Source organism: Embiotoca jacksoni, unplaced genomic scaffold, assembly GCF_022577435.1.
Source record: "Embiotoca jacksoni isolate LCO1_2020_lvr unplaced genomic scaffold, fEmbJac1.0.p SCAF_22, whole genome shotgun sequence".
NCBI lineage: Eukaryota > Metazoa > Chordata > Actinopteri > Embiotocidae > Embiotoca > Embiotoca jacksoni.
This window is the reverse complement of record NW_027185363.1, coordinates 6,354,652-6,373,996: the sequence shown is the minus strand read 5'-3', so window position 1 is coordinate 6,373,996 and position 19,345 is coordinate 6,354,652. Positions and strand designations below refer to the sequence as shown.

General features: G+C 38.5%; 1 protein-coding gene across 6 annotated transcripts in view; it reads left to right on the top strand.

The window, feature by feature from the left end:
• Positions 1-525: 525 nt before the first annotated feature.
• st18 (ST18 C2H2C-type zinc finger transcription factor) overlaps positions 526-19,345 on the top strand; it is a 42,636-nt gene continuing 23,816 nt past the window's right edge. For 2 of the 6 annotated variants that reach the window (XM_069157533.1, XM_069157532.1), the window contains exons 1-2: positions 526-619; positions 1,626-1,800. In XM_069157533.1, coding sequence (XP_069013634.1) covers positions 566-619; positions 1,626-1,800 — 229 coding nt within the window. In that variant the 5' untranslated portion in view covers positions 526-565. Of the gene's footprint in view, positions 620-1,625; positions 1,801-9,772; positions 10,032-14,198; positions 14,386-19,345 lie in introns of those variants that run through there. The other 4 variants (XM_069157535.1, XM_069157534.1, XM_069157536.1 and 1 more) reach the window with 3 other exon arrangements.

Here is a 19,345-nt window from a genome sequence, read left to right as displayed (position 1 = left end):
TGTGTCCTTGCTGGAATAACAAATTGAATGTTCTGTGTTGTGTCAAAATATAATTTAAATATTTTGTTAGCTATGTGCTATGTTTTTATCATTGTGACAATAATGTGCCACTGCTTACCGACTATTATCTTACAATCAAATTCGTTTTCAGAAATATCGGTGGTTGAAATTTGCCAACATGTTCATGAAGTACTGTACGACCAAGGTGGCGAGGTAGAGCAAACTGAAAACCAAAAAGGACACTTGTGCAATTTCGGGAGAAAGAGGGGGGAAAAATACTCCAGAGGGACGATGGTAGCACAAAAGTTGTTCTGTTGCCTGTGAGTGTGGTGTCAGCCGGTCCCAGTCCCAGCGGCCCTCACCGTGCACTGTGCAGGCCTGACGGGAAACTGACTGCAGCTCAGGACATGGCCTCGTTTGTTCACGGTCCCCCCTCTCTGAAAAGAGTTATGCTGTCTGTTTTGAATGGACAGCGTTTTTCTTTGTGTGCTCGATCAAAACAGAGGGCAAAGTTAGTCAGCAAGTTGCATAGCTTCTGCATTCTGATTCTTCAAGCCTCTTTTGTATGAAGTTTAGCACAATGTTTTACACTGTGTTTGACCTGAATGGCATGCTGGAGGTAGGAGCATTTTTTTCAAACTACAAAATAGAAAGAGGTAGAAAGTAATTTTTGTCATGAGATATTACTCATTTGTGTCTCTGTGGTAGAATGAAATAACCAAAATGATCATACAGGGTTAAAACCCTCGGCTATAATACAGGAAATGACAGAGTGCAGTGTTTCTGAAATATTTATATGCTTTTATCTGATCTATTTCCTAACCACAAGGTATTTGCCTGTGAATCCCTGGCACTTTTGATATTACCTGAAGGCAAATGGTATATAGATTTATACAAGTTATTTACAACAACAGCCAAGCCATTCCTCTGGAAACTAGGCTGCAGATCAAAGGATTGTTTTGATCTCTACTTAGCATATTTGTTTAACCTAGCCAGTGATTCTGAAAAGTGCACAAGCTTTTCGGTGATATGCAGAGCACCCTTTATCCGTCTTTTTCTTCTGTTAGCTCTGGATTTAAGTACTTTCTGTATTTAGGAGACAACTGGATTTGCCAGCTTTTGAAATTTAGTTGCCCACTGCTAGCAGTCTTGGCACTCAGAAATAGATAACTAGGTATGTTCCACTGCTAATCCTGATCGGCCTTGTAATAGTATTTGCGGACTGTACAGCACTCAATTAGGGCATAATGTGCTATTTTTATTTCCTTTAAGTTGGATTAAATGTGAAAACATGTTTTTTTTTTTTCATTTTCCATCTACTGTTTACTGTGTGGGTACTTTGCAAAGTATTGTTTTATACTGTTTCAATCAGTACGACTCTCTCCACACAGGATTGCAAAATGTCAGGAGAAAAACAATGTCCAAGCGCTCTCTAAAAAAGATGCCAGGGCAATCAGGAAATTTTCTGGAATGCTTAAGAGAATGCATATGCACACAATGCCCTAATTCTCTCTTACTTTGGGTTTGGGAAAGATGAGCCCAGGTTTATTGAGAGCCAAAAAAGGGGGCAGATGGCTCACAAGAGGGATAAACCTGGGAAGTCATGCTGTAAATGTGTTTTACAGAAAACAATGAAAGGAGCGGACAAAGCGATTGTGGCAAAGTCCTTTAGAAAATGGAAAAGCAGCTCTCTAAGGTCCAGGACCATGGAGAAGCCGGATGAGCCGTCCGAGGAGAGTAAGGAGGAGAGCCTTTCCAACTGCACCTGTGAAGCCCCCCAACTCGGCAAGAAACCAGTTGGTAAAAGTACCTTATTTTCTTATTTCAAGTCTATTCATACTGCCCTGTCTCTCAGCTTATTTTTCTTGTGGCAATTTTAATTATTACTGTGGTGACTTGTTTTTTTTTGTTTTTTTTTCAATTTGACTCTCTGGCCCGCCATATCCGGTGAACAAACAAACCACATTGTTGGGCAGGAGAATTCCTTTTGAGGGAAAGTGTGTCTCCGATGATACCGTGTTGCCAGAAAAAGACAAAGCAAAAAATAGCAAACACAAAAACAGTCACAGGTGCATGGGAAAAAGAGAGAACCGAGTGAATGGTCACTGCGGTCCCCAGGAGGTCTTTCAGTGTTAGCCAGTGCGGTGGGTGGACTTCTGACAAGGACGTTGGTTAGCAGCCAGGTGGAGTGTGTAACTGAGAATGCTCCTGTTTATTCTTTTCACATGCTAATGTGGCTCCTATGTGACTTTAATGCGGCAAAACTTTTTCTTGGAGTTAACATTTTTGTTGTTTCAGTACCCGCTCTTGTATCACAGTAGCGGACTGATTCAAAGGCTCCACACTCTTTTATATAAGTTTGGGGCTGTGCCAAGGATAGAGATACATCAACTATGCTGTACGTAAGGAAAGGAAATACACTGGTTGAATATTTTCAGTGCAAACAGGCACAAACATTTTACTTTCAAGTGAAATAATGTCATTATTTGTCTTGTGAATATACATATGAAACATACTTTCACAGTTAAATAGCCTATATGAAATTACTCTGGATTTCTGAAGGTGTTTCAGTGTTTATATGAAAATTGGTATTTAGTCTTCTCTCAATGATAATTCTATTTAATTTAGCATTTTTTTCTTAGCTAATTTGGAACATATTATCTTCTATATTTTAAGGGTAGAGTTTAAAAAACAACCTAAAAGCAGGCTTTCGACACTCTGTAGTAAAAGACTACACGAGGACCCAAGTTCTGAGCAAATGCACCCCTATGTGGACAAAATAAGAACAGTGGGGTATTTGGATGAAACACACAGGCAGTCCTTACTGGGCCATTGTCTCCTATTACAAGTATGCTATCTAACTTGTTAGTATAATGGGCTATCAATATTGCAGTTAACATACACTAAAATATGTCTTAAGCTTCCCAGTAATGTTTCTTGAGACAGTCTAATGTCTAATTCAGGAGAACAAAAAAGGCAATATGGCCTCACACTATGGGTCTTTCCATACCTTGTAGATCTGTACAATCTGTAAATAGCTTCAAAGCCATTGCATCTGCCATCTGCACTTCTAGGAACTCTTCTGCATAACCATTAAAACAAGCTGTCTCAGAGGACATCATTCGTATTTCAGCCTCAACCCTGAATTACTGTGCGTTCATTATAATTATAAGGGAGGAGTGTTGCCAGGCTAGCCTGCAGAATGCCAGGTGCACACTTCCATAATCTACCATTTTAAACAACTCAGAGCATTAACAACAGTATCTACATGCTATTCAGCCATTAGTTCTCTTTGGCTTTCATGCTAAAACTCACATCAGTCATCTGCGCATTTTGTATGCTGCAACAGACGTACAGGAAGAAAGTGCAATACTTTGTAGTGTTCCACTTTCCTAAGCCTACTTAGGTTATGTGACTGAGCCATGCCGCTGTGTGAAATTTTATCCCGATACTGGCACTGTATCCTTGTGAGGGAGTCTTGTAAAATAGGTTTACTTAGCGCCTTTGCTGGCATTTTCCGAAGATAGCAAATGCACACACACTGTCCGTGATCGGATTAACTGTTCAACAAAATGATGTAACTCTTTGTCTTTCTTGTGTGGCATAGGTTTCTCTGCTTAAGTTTAGTGGTCATCCAAAAGAGAATAGGAACACTTCAAATCCAGTCACCGCATAATAATCCTTATATTATAAATATAATAGATGACAGCCTTGGTTAATCATTCTTTCTCACACAAATGTGATATGTGACTGCCCAGAGTGAATCCCCCCCCCTCACCCCCCAAAACAAACAAAAAAAAAAATCAAGAGATTTTTTTTCAGATACTGCCTCAAACTGTACAACAGCAGTCCTTAATTAACACAAATTCTAATTTGTAAGGCATTTAATTTTGAACTTTGCCTGGTGTTCCTCTGTCGTGCTGAGGCGCAGGATTTAAATTGCATGTGATAAGTGTGAAAGATTTTTTTAAGCATCCAATACAGTATAAAGTATGCCATGCCAAGTACATAGAGAACATGAATTTGCACCTGAGGACATAAAGCTATACATCCAGAGTCACAAGGTGTGTCAAGACAAAATGTTAATTACACAATTTATGATAGAAATCAGCTGAAATATCTCCATGGATCTCGCTTATTTACATTTTAATTACTACTATTACTTATTCTTATTTTTTGGATGTGACCATAGCAAGCCCAATTCCTTCCCTACACTAGAAAGAAGCAAAATGACTGTTTTCCACTGGAGGTTTAGATGCTTGTTTATCACTTTTAAATACCATCATCTTTGCTGAAATCCCCTCTCAAAAGAACCTTTCACTTGCTGGAATAAATTCAAATTAAAATTTAAATCCCTCTTTGCATTTCTTCAGCCTTTTTTAAAATAGCTGCCTCCTTTTAGAAAGCTGTTTATGTAGTGATCTGTTCATAATCCAGTTTGTTTCTCAACAGCGAAAAACACAGAAATCGTATTATCACTATCTTGGAGAGATGATGCGAGAAATCAGGAAGTATAAATGTCTGGATCTGTGGAAGTTTTCAAAGTTGTAAAGCTGAAGAATATGGCAAAAGCCTTTCAATAAAGTAGTCTGTAACACTGCAATTTGACTTGCAAATATACAGAAAAAACATTGTGCTGCAAAATCGCAAACACATTTCACCAACCTTTTGAAAAGCTAATGTAAAGGTAGACAATACGTGCTCACTCAACAGATACACAACATTTTGACATGTTTCAGAAAATGTGTCGACAGTATTTCTCATATACAGTGGATAGATGGCTCATCACAAATGTTGATGTGAGTGACATATAGCTATTGAAGCCAGAACTGGAAGCCTGGGCACTGACAAGTCAGGCTGATCTCTGTAAACAGCTCTTTCTAGTCTTAGGAGGTGCTCACCTCCCAATATAATGCGAAAAACAATATCTAATCAGAAATGTAACCAAAATAAACAGAAACAGCAAACATTTACATGCAATGCCTTTTGACAACAATCCATTTCAGATGTAAAATGACGCAGAAGAGGCCATAGGGAAATTTAATTTGCTCAATCTAGATTGGATTTATTGTTTGGAAACAAATTATAATTGTGTCTCCAGAAAGTTAACCAAGATCTAAACAAAAGGAAATCAATGACCCACCCCCATTAATCACTCAAAGCCAGCTACTTGTGCTGTAGAAACTTACTTCATAATCAATTTCTTTGTTTTGCTCAAAGGGCATTTGCATTTTAGTTCATGTCAGCAAGCTTCCTGTATCTGGTGCAATCAAAAATTGCAAGCCATCCACATTAATGGAGTTCTTTCTATTTACTCAAGTGCATATCTCTGAATACTCAAGATGATTTTAGCTTATTATGCATACAGCCCTACAAATTTGTTGTTGAGTGTCAGACTTAACTTTTGTGATGCCTCTCATGCTTCTGGTGTCATAGAACAAAACATTTTTTGGAGGCTACGCCTTCTAACACATTTTTCTTTTAGTTGTAATAACAAACAATCACTAACCAATATCTGATCCTTCTTGCAACTGAGCACCCCGAGGACTTGTGAGACCAGACAGTAATGCCTCCCGTTAGTTGTGTCTAGACATACTATTACGGCCACCAAGGTCATTATCAAAGCACGCATTACACACACCTGTTACCATTGTTTAGATGCTCCTTTTTGGCTGAACATCCAAGCTCCTATCTCGCCATTTGTAGGCGTGTCTGCTTCATTGTCTGCCTGCCTGAGTAGAAAAGATGGGCAGGGACCCCCACAGACACACAGATCTAGACCTAACCTCTAAATTACACAACAAAGTGAGTCCACGGCCTCTGAAAAGGAAGGCAGACATCGATTGACCAGTCAGGCATTGATTTGTTAAATGTAAGCAATCAGATGCTCTGGGCAGTAAATATAAGGAAGCAGTTTTGACCACTACCACTAATGCTGGTCAGTTTTTACTGATAAAATGGATTTAGACCTGCAGTTATAAACGTGAATTTGAAATTTAACCAAATTGGATTATATATCTACATGATGTTAGGAATTACCAGTGATTATTTTTTATGAGCGCAATGTATGGCTATTGATATGATTTTTACACTGCAAAAACTTGGACCAGTTAGATATAAAAAAAAAAATTAAAAAAAAAATAAAAAAAATGATGATGAAAATGACAAAGAGAACAAATAGAGACCAATAATAAATGATTCTTTACATTGGAACTGATTGGGTAATTAATTCACACCTACTGTTATATAGGTAATTGCGAAATTCAGTTATATGAATCAAAATATTTTCTATATTTACAAAGCTTAAAAAGTATGCTCTCATTTGAGAGTAGTACATGTATAGAGCAAGTAGTTAACCTAGTGTAATAGTTGTAGAAGTAGTAGTTGTAGTCGTAGTAGTAGTAATAGTGGTAGTTGTACCAGCAGTAGTTGTCGCTAGTAGTAGTAGTTGTTGTATCAGCAACTGTAGTTGTAGTAGTTGTAGTCTTAGTAGTCATATCAGCAGCAGCAGTGGTAGTAGTAGTTGTATCATCAGCAGCAGTAGTAGTAGTAGTAGTAGTAATAGTAGTAGTAATAGTAGTAGTTGTATCAGCAACTGTAATTGTAGTAGTTGCAGTCTTAGTAGTTGTATCAGCAGCAGCAGTAGTAGTAGTAGTAGTAGTAATTGCGTCCGCAGTATTAGTAGTAGTGGTAGTAGTTGTAGTTGTATCAGCAGCAGCAGTAGTAGTAGTAGTAATTGTATCAGCAGTAGTAGTAGCTTACATGCTAGCAGCCAGATGCTCATATTTGAAGGCAGTAAATGTAGAGAACAAGTTGTGTCCACTAATGAATGATGCTTTTCATTTGTACTTAAAGGGTTTAACCATTTTTTTCCCAATCCGTGGGGTTCTAGTGAAAATGTATTTCCGTGCAATTAACATAAAACATTAAATCCGATTTGTACATCCTAAAAGTCAAAGTTTAATCACCTTTAACATCTTTTAAAGCTGCATCTTTGACTGTAAACTACTACCTGAGTATGTTATTCCCTGAGAGGAGGATTTAGTGAGTTTGAACAAAAAAAAACTCAAATATAACCACAGCCCTAGTTCCAAAGGCATCAGTTCAAGGCAGAGATAGAAAACATCCTATATTTGTCCATAAAACATTTAAAATGTTATTGAAGTGTCTTCAAAGGACACTGAATAAACATATTGTAGGGTTGCCCACGGTCACACGCAAATCACCCCAAAGGGGATTGCTGGGAAGTAATCTAATCATTTCTTTTAACTGAGACACAGTGACATGCAGTGTAGATAATGATCCCCATGAAAAATGTACTGTATTTTCAAAAGAATATTCCCTGTCTGTTGACATTAACATAAAGATAGTTCTACATCCCGGAGCCATATCAACAACATGTACTTATGTTTGGTTCCTTATATTTGCATATGCAAATATTTGTTTAAATTTTTCTTTTTTAATTCAGTCCTTTTATGTGACTTTGTGGGATGAACAAGCGGCATCAAGTGGTTGCACAATGAGGGTTCAGCACCACCAAGAAGAAGCATTTGTGTCATTTTAGACCAAGCTTAAAGCATTATAGCTGAAATTAACCACAGTTTGATATAGATTTTTCAACGTCAATCATGTTCAATGACACAGTGAATATGTATTGTTGTTTTGCTGTACGGGCTGCCATGTGAAATTAGTCGTGTTGCTTTGTTCAAATTAAGGGGTGGGGTGTTGAGTGAGGGGGTTTGTTGAAGTTATACCGCTGACATTTTGATCCTGCAGTGCATTAGAAGAATTCAGTCAAACGTATTTGTGTAGGTTTCACAGGAGGAAGGTATAGTGCTCAAAACAACAGGGTGCTGTGACACTTCACTTTGCTTACATAATTTGCGGCAGAATGCAAAAAGCTTTTAGACACAGATGTGACCCATTGTAATACCTTTCTAAATGCAATCAAACACTTTCTACAAATATGAGCAGGACTTTTTAAATGTGAACCCTTGTTTGACATGTAATTTTGTCCAACCCACTCCTCTTTCATTTCTCCATCAGCTCTCTCCAGTTGTGCCCACATTTTCAGTTGATGAAATAGCTTGACAAAACACTAGTTTATGTTGTACATCCGCTCTGAATGAGCTCTCTCTTTTTTTGAGATTTGAACAGATGTTAGGGCCAAAAGAAAATGTTACATTTTGTAATGGTGTTGGTGTGTAGTCTTCAATATGAGGCTCTCTCACAATTTGTTGAAATTTCTCAACATGAGTTGATTCTTTCTGTGTTTTCTTCAAACAATGCTGATGTGTAGTCCAGGACATGAAATAATCATCCCTTGAACAAGGTTGTTGTGCCCTCACAGCGAGGTCGTCATCATCAGCAAACAAGGAACATGTTATTTGATAAGATGCTTAGATAGATGATTCTTTACTTTCATATGTTTGTATGATTATTGGGCACAAATGTTGAAAAGAGGGTAAAACAGAACATGTCTGCTCTCTTTGTATATCTCTTTCAGTGTACCATGAATTGGCTCTTGAAGACAGTTAGAAATTAGACTTTCAAATGAGGCATTAAACAAGGTGATGATCAACTGCCAAACCTTAAGTAATGATATTCTCTGTCCTCAAGTCCCCAGCCTTGCATAACCAAATGCACAAATCACAGAAAAAAGAACTGAAAATTCATTATTATTACATATTGTGTTCACACGTCAGTCCCTGGGGACCGGGGGGGACATCACCGACAGATAAGCGTGTTTGGGTGGCCCCTACCATCAGCTGGGGAAGGGCTACGCTTGGATCTTGGGGTGGGAGCCCCCCTCATGGGTATCACTTATTTTAAATCCTGAGCCACACCAACCCACCCCCCTCTTTTGCCCCCCTCGCCCCAGGCTCCACCCAGAAGTGTGGTTGCCTTTGTCATTGTAATCTGGCCCTGTTTGCTAAACGCTTCCACTGTTTACTCTCTGCTATGGGGGCTTGTATGAACAGGAGTCAGCAGGACGAAGGGTGACATCACATTGGCTGGGGGGTGTTTGAAAAGCTGCATTTGTGATTTCTCAGGGCCCCTTTCTTCTTTTATTCTTCCCTGTCTCTATCCAGGCCTGTCGAACGCATGAGCTAACTCAGGAGGCTAACATGGCCTACAGGGAGGAATTACACCTAATTACTTGAATAACTGCAAGGCAGCAGCTTTCCGTAGTCACCAAAAATCATTTCCAGGTCTCTGCCTTTTACTGATAGCCAGACATCTTATGACAGCAAACCCGAGACAAAGCTTTTACATTCAAATGGTCCGGGAGAAATGAAACAGACTGACAGGTACAAACATTAAAAAGGAGGGGAATCAAATTAACAGACAAGGATTTCATATCATCTATTTTTGTTGTTGCCGTAGCGATAAAGTCGCAGACATTGAAACTGGTCTGTTGAGCCATTGTTATCATCCCTGGCCATCTGCTGCTGAGGAGTGACATTCCCTCTCATTTGCATGATGAGTGATGTATGAGGAGCTTGGGAGGGCATATGCCCTGGTCTTACGACAAAGCAAGTGAAAGTTTTTTTTTTCAAACACATACAATAAGGATCGATATATGAATAAGGCTGGAGTTTAAAATAGGAATAAATCACCTGTGAGTCTAAATGTGTGTTCATGCGTGTGTTTGCCTGCATGTAGGCTGTGTTCTCAGTAAGCGCAGACAAATCTGTGGTGTCTGTGCATGTGTCTGCGTGAGTGTACGCGCGCATGAGTAGAGGCTAGTGCGCGCATCTGCCTTCTTGTGTGCCTGTTTGTGTGTTTTGCGGATGTGGGAGTAGAGCGAGGAGGGGGGTTGGTGGCTGTTGATGTGCAAATGTGCATCATGTTGAAGGGCTGTGAATGGGGAGGTGTGACGTAAAAAGAGACCCGAACGCAGGTGCTTATCTCGAGGCTGTCAAAGGCACAGTATGTCATATTCCTGGGGACTACCTTTCAAAGCCACAGCACCAGCTCAGCTATCAAGAGACTGGGAGAAAATCAAACTTTTTGGATCACAGCACTAGGTTGGTGTCAAAGTTCTTTTTATTTAATATACTGTCAGTTTGGTCAGCATTTATCATCACTGATACGCTGTATCGCATATGTGAATGACAAGCCTTTTAGCTCATGCTGTTAGATGCTGTCCTGTGAAATCCAAAACAGGAGCTGAAATGTGCAAGTGTTAGAAACTTAGTTAGATTCATACTCAGATTTTACTCAGCTGCTAAACTCGTGTTTTGTGGATTTTACGTGATTATGTGAAAAAAGAATAATGCTGGCAGTTGTTTTGAACTGTGTCAGGGGGTCTTTAGAAAATGTTGCTCTGACGATGAACATTGGTTGCCTTGATACAAATCAGTGTTCTTAAAATCTTTGCTGGAAAGCGAGTGCAGCTTCTGTCCAGGTTTCAGACAGTTTGAGAGGAGATTAAATGGCTCAAACTGCTTTTTGAGAGGCATGACCTATTTTTGATCATCCAGATAGCATGGGATACTGTCTACCTAGATTAAATTCACAGCATTTGTGTGTTGTATAAGCTTGTCTTAGAAGAACACATGTTCGTATTGTGTGAAGACACAAAGCATTGTCAGGTTGCCTGTGGCTTTGACAGTGACAGCTGTACATACAAGAACGCTGAGCCTAATGCACTTAAACATTGACTCTGTGTTCCAATAACATGTTTGAGCAGTCAGTCAAGTATTTTATTGCATCCTGTTCTGGCTTTCTGTCATATGTATTGTAAGACTAAAAACTATATGCTGTCGCTGAATGTAGTTTGACAGCAAAATAATCCACAAATCAGTTTTTGTGTTGTGTTATGGTCCGAGGGCAAATCTTAGACTTGTAGAAATTCCGCCATGCCAAAGCATTACATTCTGTTCTGAATTTTTATAATTATATCCACTGTAACTGTGGTAAAGTTGGAGAACTATATGCTAATGCTGAATGCAGAATGATAGTAACACAGTTTACAAGTGAACTTTTGTGTTAGACGTGGGCAAGACTTAGCTTTGAACAAATTGAGAGGTCAAAGCACTCAGCAGTCTCCCAAGTAACTATTGATTTAGGAGGATAGATGCTGGTTAGAAAAGTTCATCATTTACTGGTAACTTGTGGCACACTAATGGCTCAGAGTTTACTTGTATGACCCATCTTTAAATGTATCTTTGCGATACAAAAGTAGGATTTTTTTTGGATTTTTTTTTTAAATAGGATAAAGTTTCAGACAAGGTTAGTTTATGAACTTACAGCCCTCCTGATATAATCACAGATTTTCTGTTCTTTATTCTTTTGAGTAACAGAATTTTAAGAATATAACAGAGATTTATCCATTATTTATAGAAACCAACAACTCTTGTAATTTATTGCCATGTCTTTTAGAGACATTATCCTCAGTAAACGAGATGTTAAATCATTTTTATGTTGGTGTTATTTCGCCGATTTTACTCAGTGGTAAAATAAATGTAAATGTCAGTTGTCATTCTGCCTGTTAGCCTAACTTCATTATCTTATTTCACTCAGCACGCACCTATCAAAAAACAGAAAAAAAGAGCCACAAAAGACATTAGATAATACATCATTGTGTAACAGGGTCACACTTCAATAATCCTTTGAAAAGTTTGAGTAAGTTATACATTGATTCAAACATATGAAGAAAAGGCAGACATTAGGGAGGTTACAAAGTTACACCTCTACACGTTGTTTTAATTATAAAAGCAGCACAGGCTGTGGCAGGGCTGTGTGGTAAAGCAGTGATAAGTAAGAGGCATTATTCCTCTCTGCTCCACACCCTCCTCTTCAAAGCACAGGGATGTTAGTTGCTACACAACAAATTAATGTAACCTGTGTTTGCCTCCATGGTACCTCCTGCCCAACAAAACTGGATTCACAGACTCAATCACATAGTTGCAATACACTCTAAACGTCTGTGATGGAAAATTTGATTTGTGTCTATTTACATTTATTTAGCAAAGAAACAAAACCAAAAACCCCCCAAAAAAGTTATTCAAGCTCTGGCACCTTTTAAAAAATTTCCAATCGCTTGTTTTGATTAGAAGTCCATCGCCGTCGGGTATTCACATTGTAAACGCCAAAATTAAACGCCAAAAAAAAGCCTCCGCATACATGCCAGCTACAATACACATTGTGTTACCTGTTTTACCCCCTACTCAAACTTCAGTTAGTTAATCCAGGAAAATGAATTATGTGGATTTAATTCAACAAGGTCTCAGAAATGATCCATCTGCTGTTGAGCAGCTGGTGAAAGGATAAATGTAATTAATTACTTAACTTTTGAACAGTATTCCAGAAAAACAGTGCTGTTTGTATGTCCTGCTGGAAAAAATGTAAAGCAACAGTGTGAACAATACCTTTAAAATGAGTTATTCTCTCAGCACCGTACCTTTAATATTTTAAATAGTATTTTCATGCTGCCTATAATGTTTAAAATTGCTCTTAGAATTTTTCTTTTATATAAAGTGTCAGGAATTCCTCAGAAGTGCAGCATATCACTTAAAATAAAAATAGTAATATTGCACATATTAAAAATCAACATATAAAAAGAAAATATCATAATATATAATTAATCGTATAGAAATATAGCTAACATAATCCTCATTACATAAACTGAATTGACTTTAAACTATACTGACTGCTACTATAGAAGTACACTGATTCTAACCAGACATACTAAATACTAGACATTTAATGATATTTGTAACATTTTGAAAATCGTATTGAAAATGTTTGGTTTGTGTATAATGTCACTCTTATTTTCTAGCTTGTTAGTAGTACATGACAAAATGATCTAAAAATCTTACCAGTGTTGAATCAGGTGGAATTTTTCCTAAAACAACAATAATTGACAACAAAAAAAAGCCTTTTAGTTAATACTTATATTTACTTGACAGGGCAAGTCTATGAAATGTTCCCAATTAATATTACATGGGATTTTTTTTCCGCCTTTCTTTTTTCTAAATATATTTCAGAATTTACCTTGATTGTAATGTACCTCATTGGCTGTGGTTTTGTTTGTTGGCCTAACTATAAAGGATCTGCTTATACCCTTGTGGGTTGGGAAGAATTAGGATTTATGAATTTATTTCCTCTGTTGTATTGTTTAAACAGCTTTGGTTTAGTTTTGATCCCTTCCTCTTGCCTTTGAGGCTGTTCCACGGTGTCAGCTGTTGACTGATAGTAAGAGAACTGCCTCACAGTGTGAATGAAAGAAAACTAGCGGTTGGTAAACACTGATAAGGGATAAATAGAAAGCGGTCAGGCAGAGATAGTTCTGTGGGAGCCCAGATTGTGTGCGGTCTGTTAAAATGAGATTCTGAGCCTGTCCTTTTTATTCTTCCTCCCCTCCCCTCCCCTCCCCTGTGCGGCGTTTGTCTGGAAAATCTCCAGTGACCCGGCTCGGCAGTCCCAGGCTGCAGTATTCTCTTTTTGTATTTGTTTTGTTTTCTAACAAGGGTCAAGTTGGCCAATAGACATGTCCCTGATGCTTATAGACAGCTGTCATGACTTCAAGTACTTACAATAGTTACATTTTACATGCATTCATGGTTCTGCACCAAGCAAGAGGTTTTATTAAAAAAGAAAAAAAAAAAAAAAAACTAAATCTGGTCACCATTTTGAGACCTCTAGTCTTTTTTTTTTTTTTTTTTTTTTTTTTTAATACCTATTGTCATATAATTTATCTCCACAATGTTTTTTGATTTTTTTTTTTTTTTAAAAAGCTGGGTGGCATCATGTCTAAACATGGATCTATCCATCCTTTTTGATATTATGTATGTGCTCAAAGTATTATCATCTCCTCAAGGCTATATGTATTCTGTATATCACCATGATACTTTAATTACAGTCATATAATTACACATTTGCACTCTCCTCACTACAGATCATGAGGAATATAAATCTCTTTTTCTAATTGAAATCACTCTAAATATCTGTTTAATTCTTTTTAGGAGCAACCTGTTTTTTTCCCAGCAGTCATTGATTTTTTTTTTCTTTTTTCTGGGGTAAATCTATCTTCTTTTTTTTTTGTCATTAAAAAGACCTTCAGAGGTCTTACCTTGAGGATCACCATGTGGTGTATTTACACAGAAAATAATTCAGCCCATTGTAGCCCAGCAGCTAATGAGATTGGTTGTTAAGTGAATGACACAAAGGCTACAAAAAAAAAAAAAAACCTTAGCGTTTCGGGTGAATATCACAGTGTCCCTGCACACACACACACACACACACACCCCTCAAACCAAACACACTCTCTCAGCAGCGAGACTCTGGACTACCCTGTACCCCACCTCGATATCCTTCTGCTCCGTCTCCTCCCCGATACCCCTGTGAGATGCAAAACAAAGGCTAAAAGGGGGCATGGTAAGTCGAGCTCGCAATTCTGCCCTGTCGGACATGTTAACATGAGTGCATTCAGATGTGAGAGACAAGTGATTCGGTTTGTCTGCGTAAGGATGTGCTGTGCTGTGTTGTGCTGTGTAAGCCTCAGGCTCAGATAAGTAGATTCGTGGCCGGGTCAATAACAGTGATGCTGTTTTATATGACTCAGAGAAAGATCACCACATTTTACTTGACCATTCTTAACTTCTGAATTGCTGCTAAAACTTTTCGCCTCCTGCCTTCCTGTAAGCTACTTTCTAGCCTTGTGCTTGAACTTTATGTTAGTTTGTATCGCAGCTATGACCATCTTTTTATTCACAAAAATATAATGATTTTTTTTTCTTTAAATGTCTGTGCCTGTATTTGTTAATGGTAAGCGTTACTCTAACATTATTGTTGTCGATCCTTGAGTAAAGCTTCACTTAGTGTTGTCCAAAGGTTTATCTACAAAGCACTGAAACGTATAACAGAGAAAAGGCTGACAGCACAAGAGAGGGTCTTGTTAAGCACCCAAGGATATATCGATTGCAGAACTGTTTATAGATACTCACTCAAAAATGAATAGATGCTAGTTCAACACGAACATGCACATTTTGAACAGATATCGTTTACCTCTCCTTCGACTCCTTATTTTGATCATCAGAATAATAGCACTGGAGCATCAGTGGTGATTGCTGTAATACAAAATTTAAGTGCATTAGCTTATCATGCTCTACTGTCAAGCTGGAAAGTGGGTTAAAGTCCATCGTGTATATTAAACCCTGGACTTAAGTCAAATTTACATTTTGTTAAAGATTACTCCTTTTATTGATGCATATAATCATATTCATGGACCATCTGCTGATTTGGCAAGCATGGATCAAACTCACAAAACAGCCCTGCTAACCTTTTAAGTACAAAATAGTCTGGCTTAACTCTGCTAGCACAGAAGTGTGTGTGTGTGTGTGTGTGTGTGTGTGTGTGTGTGTGTGTGTGTGTGTGTGTTATGTGTGTGAGTGTGAGAGATTGTATGGATATTGGATAATACTTAATTTAGATCCTCCAGGCTGCTCATGCCATATTTTATTTTATCATGATCGCTTTGGTAGCCGACCAGGACGTGTGTTTGAACAACTGAGCAAATAATGTTTGTCTGACAAAAGGCAAAGCAAAATCTTGGTGTAAGGAATCTGATTAAACTCTTGACCACAGTGTACAGCTCTGAGTTTATATCTGTCACCATGGTTACGTGGATTTCACAGTGCAGCATGGCACACTTCCACCTGGATGTGAATGGCTGTACGGGTCTCACCTCTTGACTGTAATAAAACACTGCTTCAGGCTTTTTTCTAGTTTTTCCGATAACTGATTTAGTCCTGAAGTATCTCCCAGTGTGTGTTTCACAGAAATAGGAATTCACCACTGGGCATCCTTACCGCGTGAAATACTTATGTTCGACTCATTCCAAACAAAGCTTACGCAGATTGAGAATTCATATGCCAGAGGTAAATCCGAGTTAACACGGATTTATACTGGCATGAGTTAAAGGACTAGAGTTTGTAATCCAGGTGGCCAAGGGATTTTACCATACAGTGGCAAAAATCACTTAAAACTCCCCCAACATCCTGAGCCACTGAGCTCAGTAAGCAGACAGATTGTTCAGAATTGATGACAGCACAACTATATCAGAGCTGGACTCTGTGTTTGTGTGTGTGCATGTATGTGTATCCGCATGTTTGTGTGTATGTACGTATGCCTGTGTTTGTGCGTGCGCGCATATGCGAACATGTTTGCTTCCTATATGTGCTCAATTAGTACGAAAGGGGCTGTTTAGAATAAGACCTTGACAGATTGGTATTATTTTCTGTAACAGGGTAGGGGAGGTGTGTTGGGAATACTGCCTTCTATCTGCATACATGAGTGGTATAAATAAAAATATAGTAAACTCCATTTCAAAAGCCACCGACTGATTATTAAATTGATCAAAGTCAATATAACATCCAAATATTGATGTTTTAAAAGTCTTTGATCGCCATAAACAATACATTAAAGGTAGTGGTTGAAAAACAAAGGTGCATCTTTATGAGTGTGGCTTAGTGTGTGTGTGTGTGTGTGTGTGTGTGTGTGTGTGTGTGTGTGAACGTGCACACCCATGTGCACATGTGCACATGTGTGTGGAGGACAGAGGAGCAGAGATAGAGTGGAGTTGTTTAATGACAGGAACAGCTGACTCATTTAGAGAGAGCAGTGAAAGGTAATTAACCCTGGGAAAACTACAGCTGCCATGCGAGCTGTTCACTTCAGCGCAATCTGATTAGGAATCACTGCTCGAGTCCCTGACTCCTTTCAGACGCTGTGTGTTTGAGGTAAACTTTTCCCTTTGCCCCGGAGAGCCCCAGAGCACTGGAGACCTGCCTTTTGTGACGGGGGATTAGCTGGAACGGTTACTACGTTTCTCCAAATTGCAGACCACCTGGTAGCATTCATGCAACCTCCTCCATGAAAGGGGCTCCTTGGGCAGGAACAATGAGCAGGATTACTCTGCTCATTGTTGCACCAGGGCTGGAACTTCTTTTTCCCCAAACACCTGTCCCCAAATTAGACAGGTTTAAAAAAGCATGTTCATGACCAAATTCAAAGATCCTAACTAACATGAGAGTGGTTTGGCAGGTTGGAGCCTTGCCAATGGATGAATTGTCTGCCGCTCCATTTATTATGCTATTGATGGATAGTGTAGTGAAAGAAGATACAAATTTTATTTGCCTCAATATTTTGGTGTTCTTAATTGGATTGAAATTCACAAATAAAATAGCATATCATCTCGGCGCCTTTCATACGATAAGGGAACTAAAAGCACCAGAAATTTGGTCAAAAACAGAAATTGGCTCTTTGATGTCAGAAGAAACAATCTGGACTTGGTGCCTCTGTGTGGTCCGGCTCCAGATGAACTCAATTTAGAGGGAAGGCTTTGGGATGACTTTGGAAAGCGATTACAAGATTCATAAATCACCTCGGCAAAGGTGTCACCATCTGACTCTTTTATGGGACTCTTGCTAACTCCGTCCAACAACAAGTTTCCCCTGTAGTTATGCCATCATAACAAATCATTGAAGCGATAGTGGCTAGCCAGGCTCCTAATTGTCTGTTAAGAATTCTGTGAGCTGTGTTCTTTTATTGAGGCATCTCTGTCTTGGAGAAGTGATAAGATGCCAATACGCTTCTCTATAAAAGTACTCTTTGGCAAAAGGCACAAACACTTTGCTTGGCCGTCAGGGTAGCTGTGAGGCTGTTATATCTGAAATCGCAGTTGACTTCAAGATTTTGACTGTGTCTGCATGAATCCAGAAACCTCTATTACACAGAGGAATGCTCATAAATTGCTGGCAGAATAATTTTTTTTACGATACTGTGTTATTTTTTTTTCCCGTTATTTGAAAGGGCATATACGTATACACAGCTCATATAGAAGCCCAATATTTTTCTCGTCAGTTTGTACTAGATAAACTCCTAATATGAAAATCATTAAGGAGAGCGATTCAGTTGAAAATATGTAAGAATATTTTAAACAAAGAAAATGTATTGATGCTTTCAAGTGTGGCTAAACTGTCAATTTTACTATTAAGGCAACAAATAATTAAACATTGTGAAATTTAAGAAAAAAAAAACACATTTTAGACATACAGTAGACTTTTTAGACTCTTCTTGACCCCGCCCCCTTCCTAAATATATCCCAGCTACTCTACTCTTCAGCTGTTTTGTTTGATGAATGTGTTCTGGTGAATGTCTCTTGTTCGCAGGTCTCTCTTGGAAAAGAGATCTTTATCTCAATGAGACTCCCTGACTAAATAAAGATTAAATAAAAAGAAAAAAATGATGTCCAGCTACTATTTAGGGGATCTGAGACAAAAGAAAATTTAAGTTGTTTCTCTAAATACTCTCTGAAAAGACGTTGATTTTAATCTCTGACCACAGATTAATTTACTCACCATGAAACCATTTGCATCTCAATGAAAAAATACAAAAGCAATCACTTGTGCTCTCTACAATTCTACCTGCTTTTCACAGAATAGGTGTGAGCACTTTCTGAGCAGGTACATCGCTGCCAGCTCACCTTTTCGCTTGAGCTAGACAGGCTGTATGTTTAGCTGAATCTCTGCACACTCCAAACCTCCTATAGGATAAATACGAATTGTGATCAGTTCACTATATCCTCACAGACATTCATTACAAGGAAATATGAAAGTAAAAGGTGCTATCTCCTGCCGTTTTTTCTTTATTATACATAAACAGAAAGCACTTAGCATGTAAAATTAATGTGAAAATTATTCCCGGGGTAAACTATAAACAGAGAAGTTACCCCGCACATTTACCCTTTTTTCTCCTTCCCCTAGATCAGAGTGTAATTGCCAGTAATCAGGTCTGTTTGCTGCTGATAAAACCACTCTGAATGCGAGGAACCCTCTTTGTGTGATGACTCAATTATGCCAGAAGTGGCTCATCAAACCTGGCCCATCAGCTGCTTTAATAAATAAGGAGGAAAACTTGCTGCAGGCGCATTATAATTCCATTCATTCCATAATTAAATCCATTCCAGTTTTAACCCTTCACTCAGTGTGCTTCTGGAAGAGGAAACAAAAACAAGGAGAGAGGGGAGGGGGTGAGCACACACCAGACAGTGACCTTGCACAGAGCACCCATCCGTTCCCTATAATTCAAAATGATACTGTTGAAGAAAGGTTAAGAGAAAAAGACTCGTGGAGAAAAGGATGGGAATCAGTTAGGACGCGGCTCCTGGTTTTTTTATGTATGCATTGTTTCCACACACAGCCTGAGACAGTAATTATATTAAAAGAGTAATCTAATCATAACAGTTGGTTGGTTGAGTGTGCAGCACTGACATTTTGAAATCTTATTTTGCGTAATCTCATTTGCCTCTATCATCTCGCCTGTACCCCCTATCTAA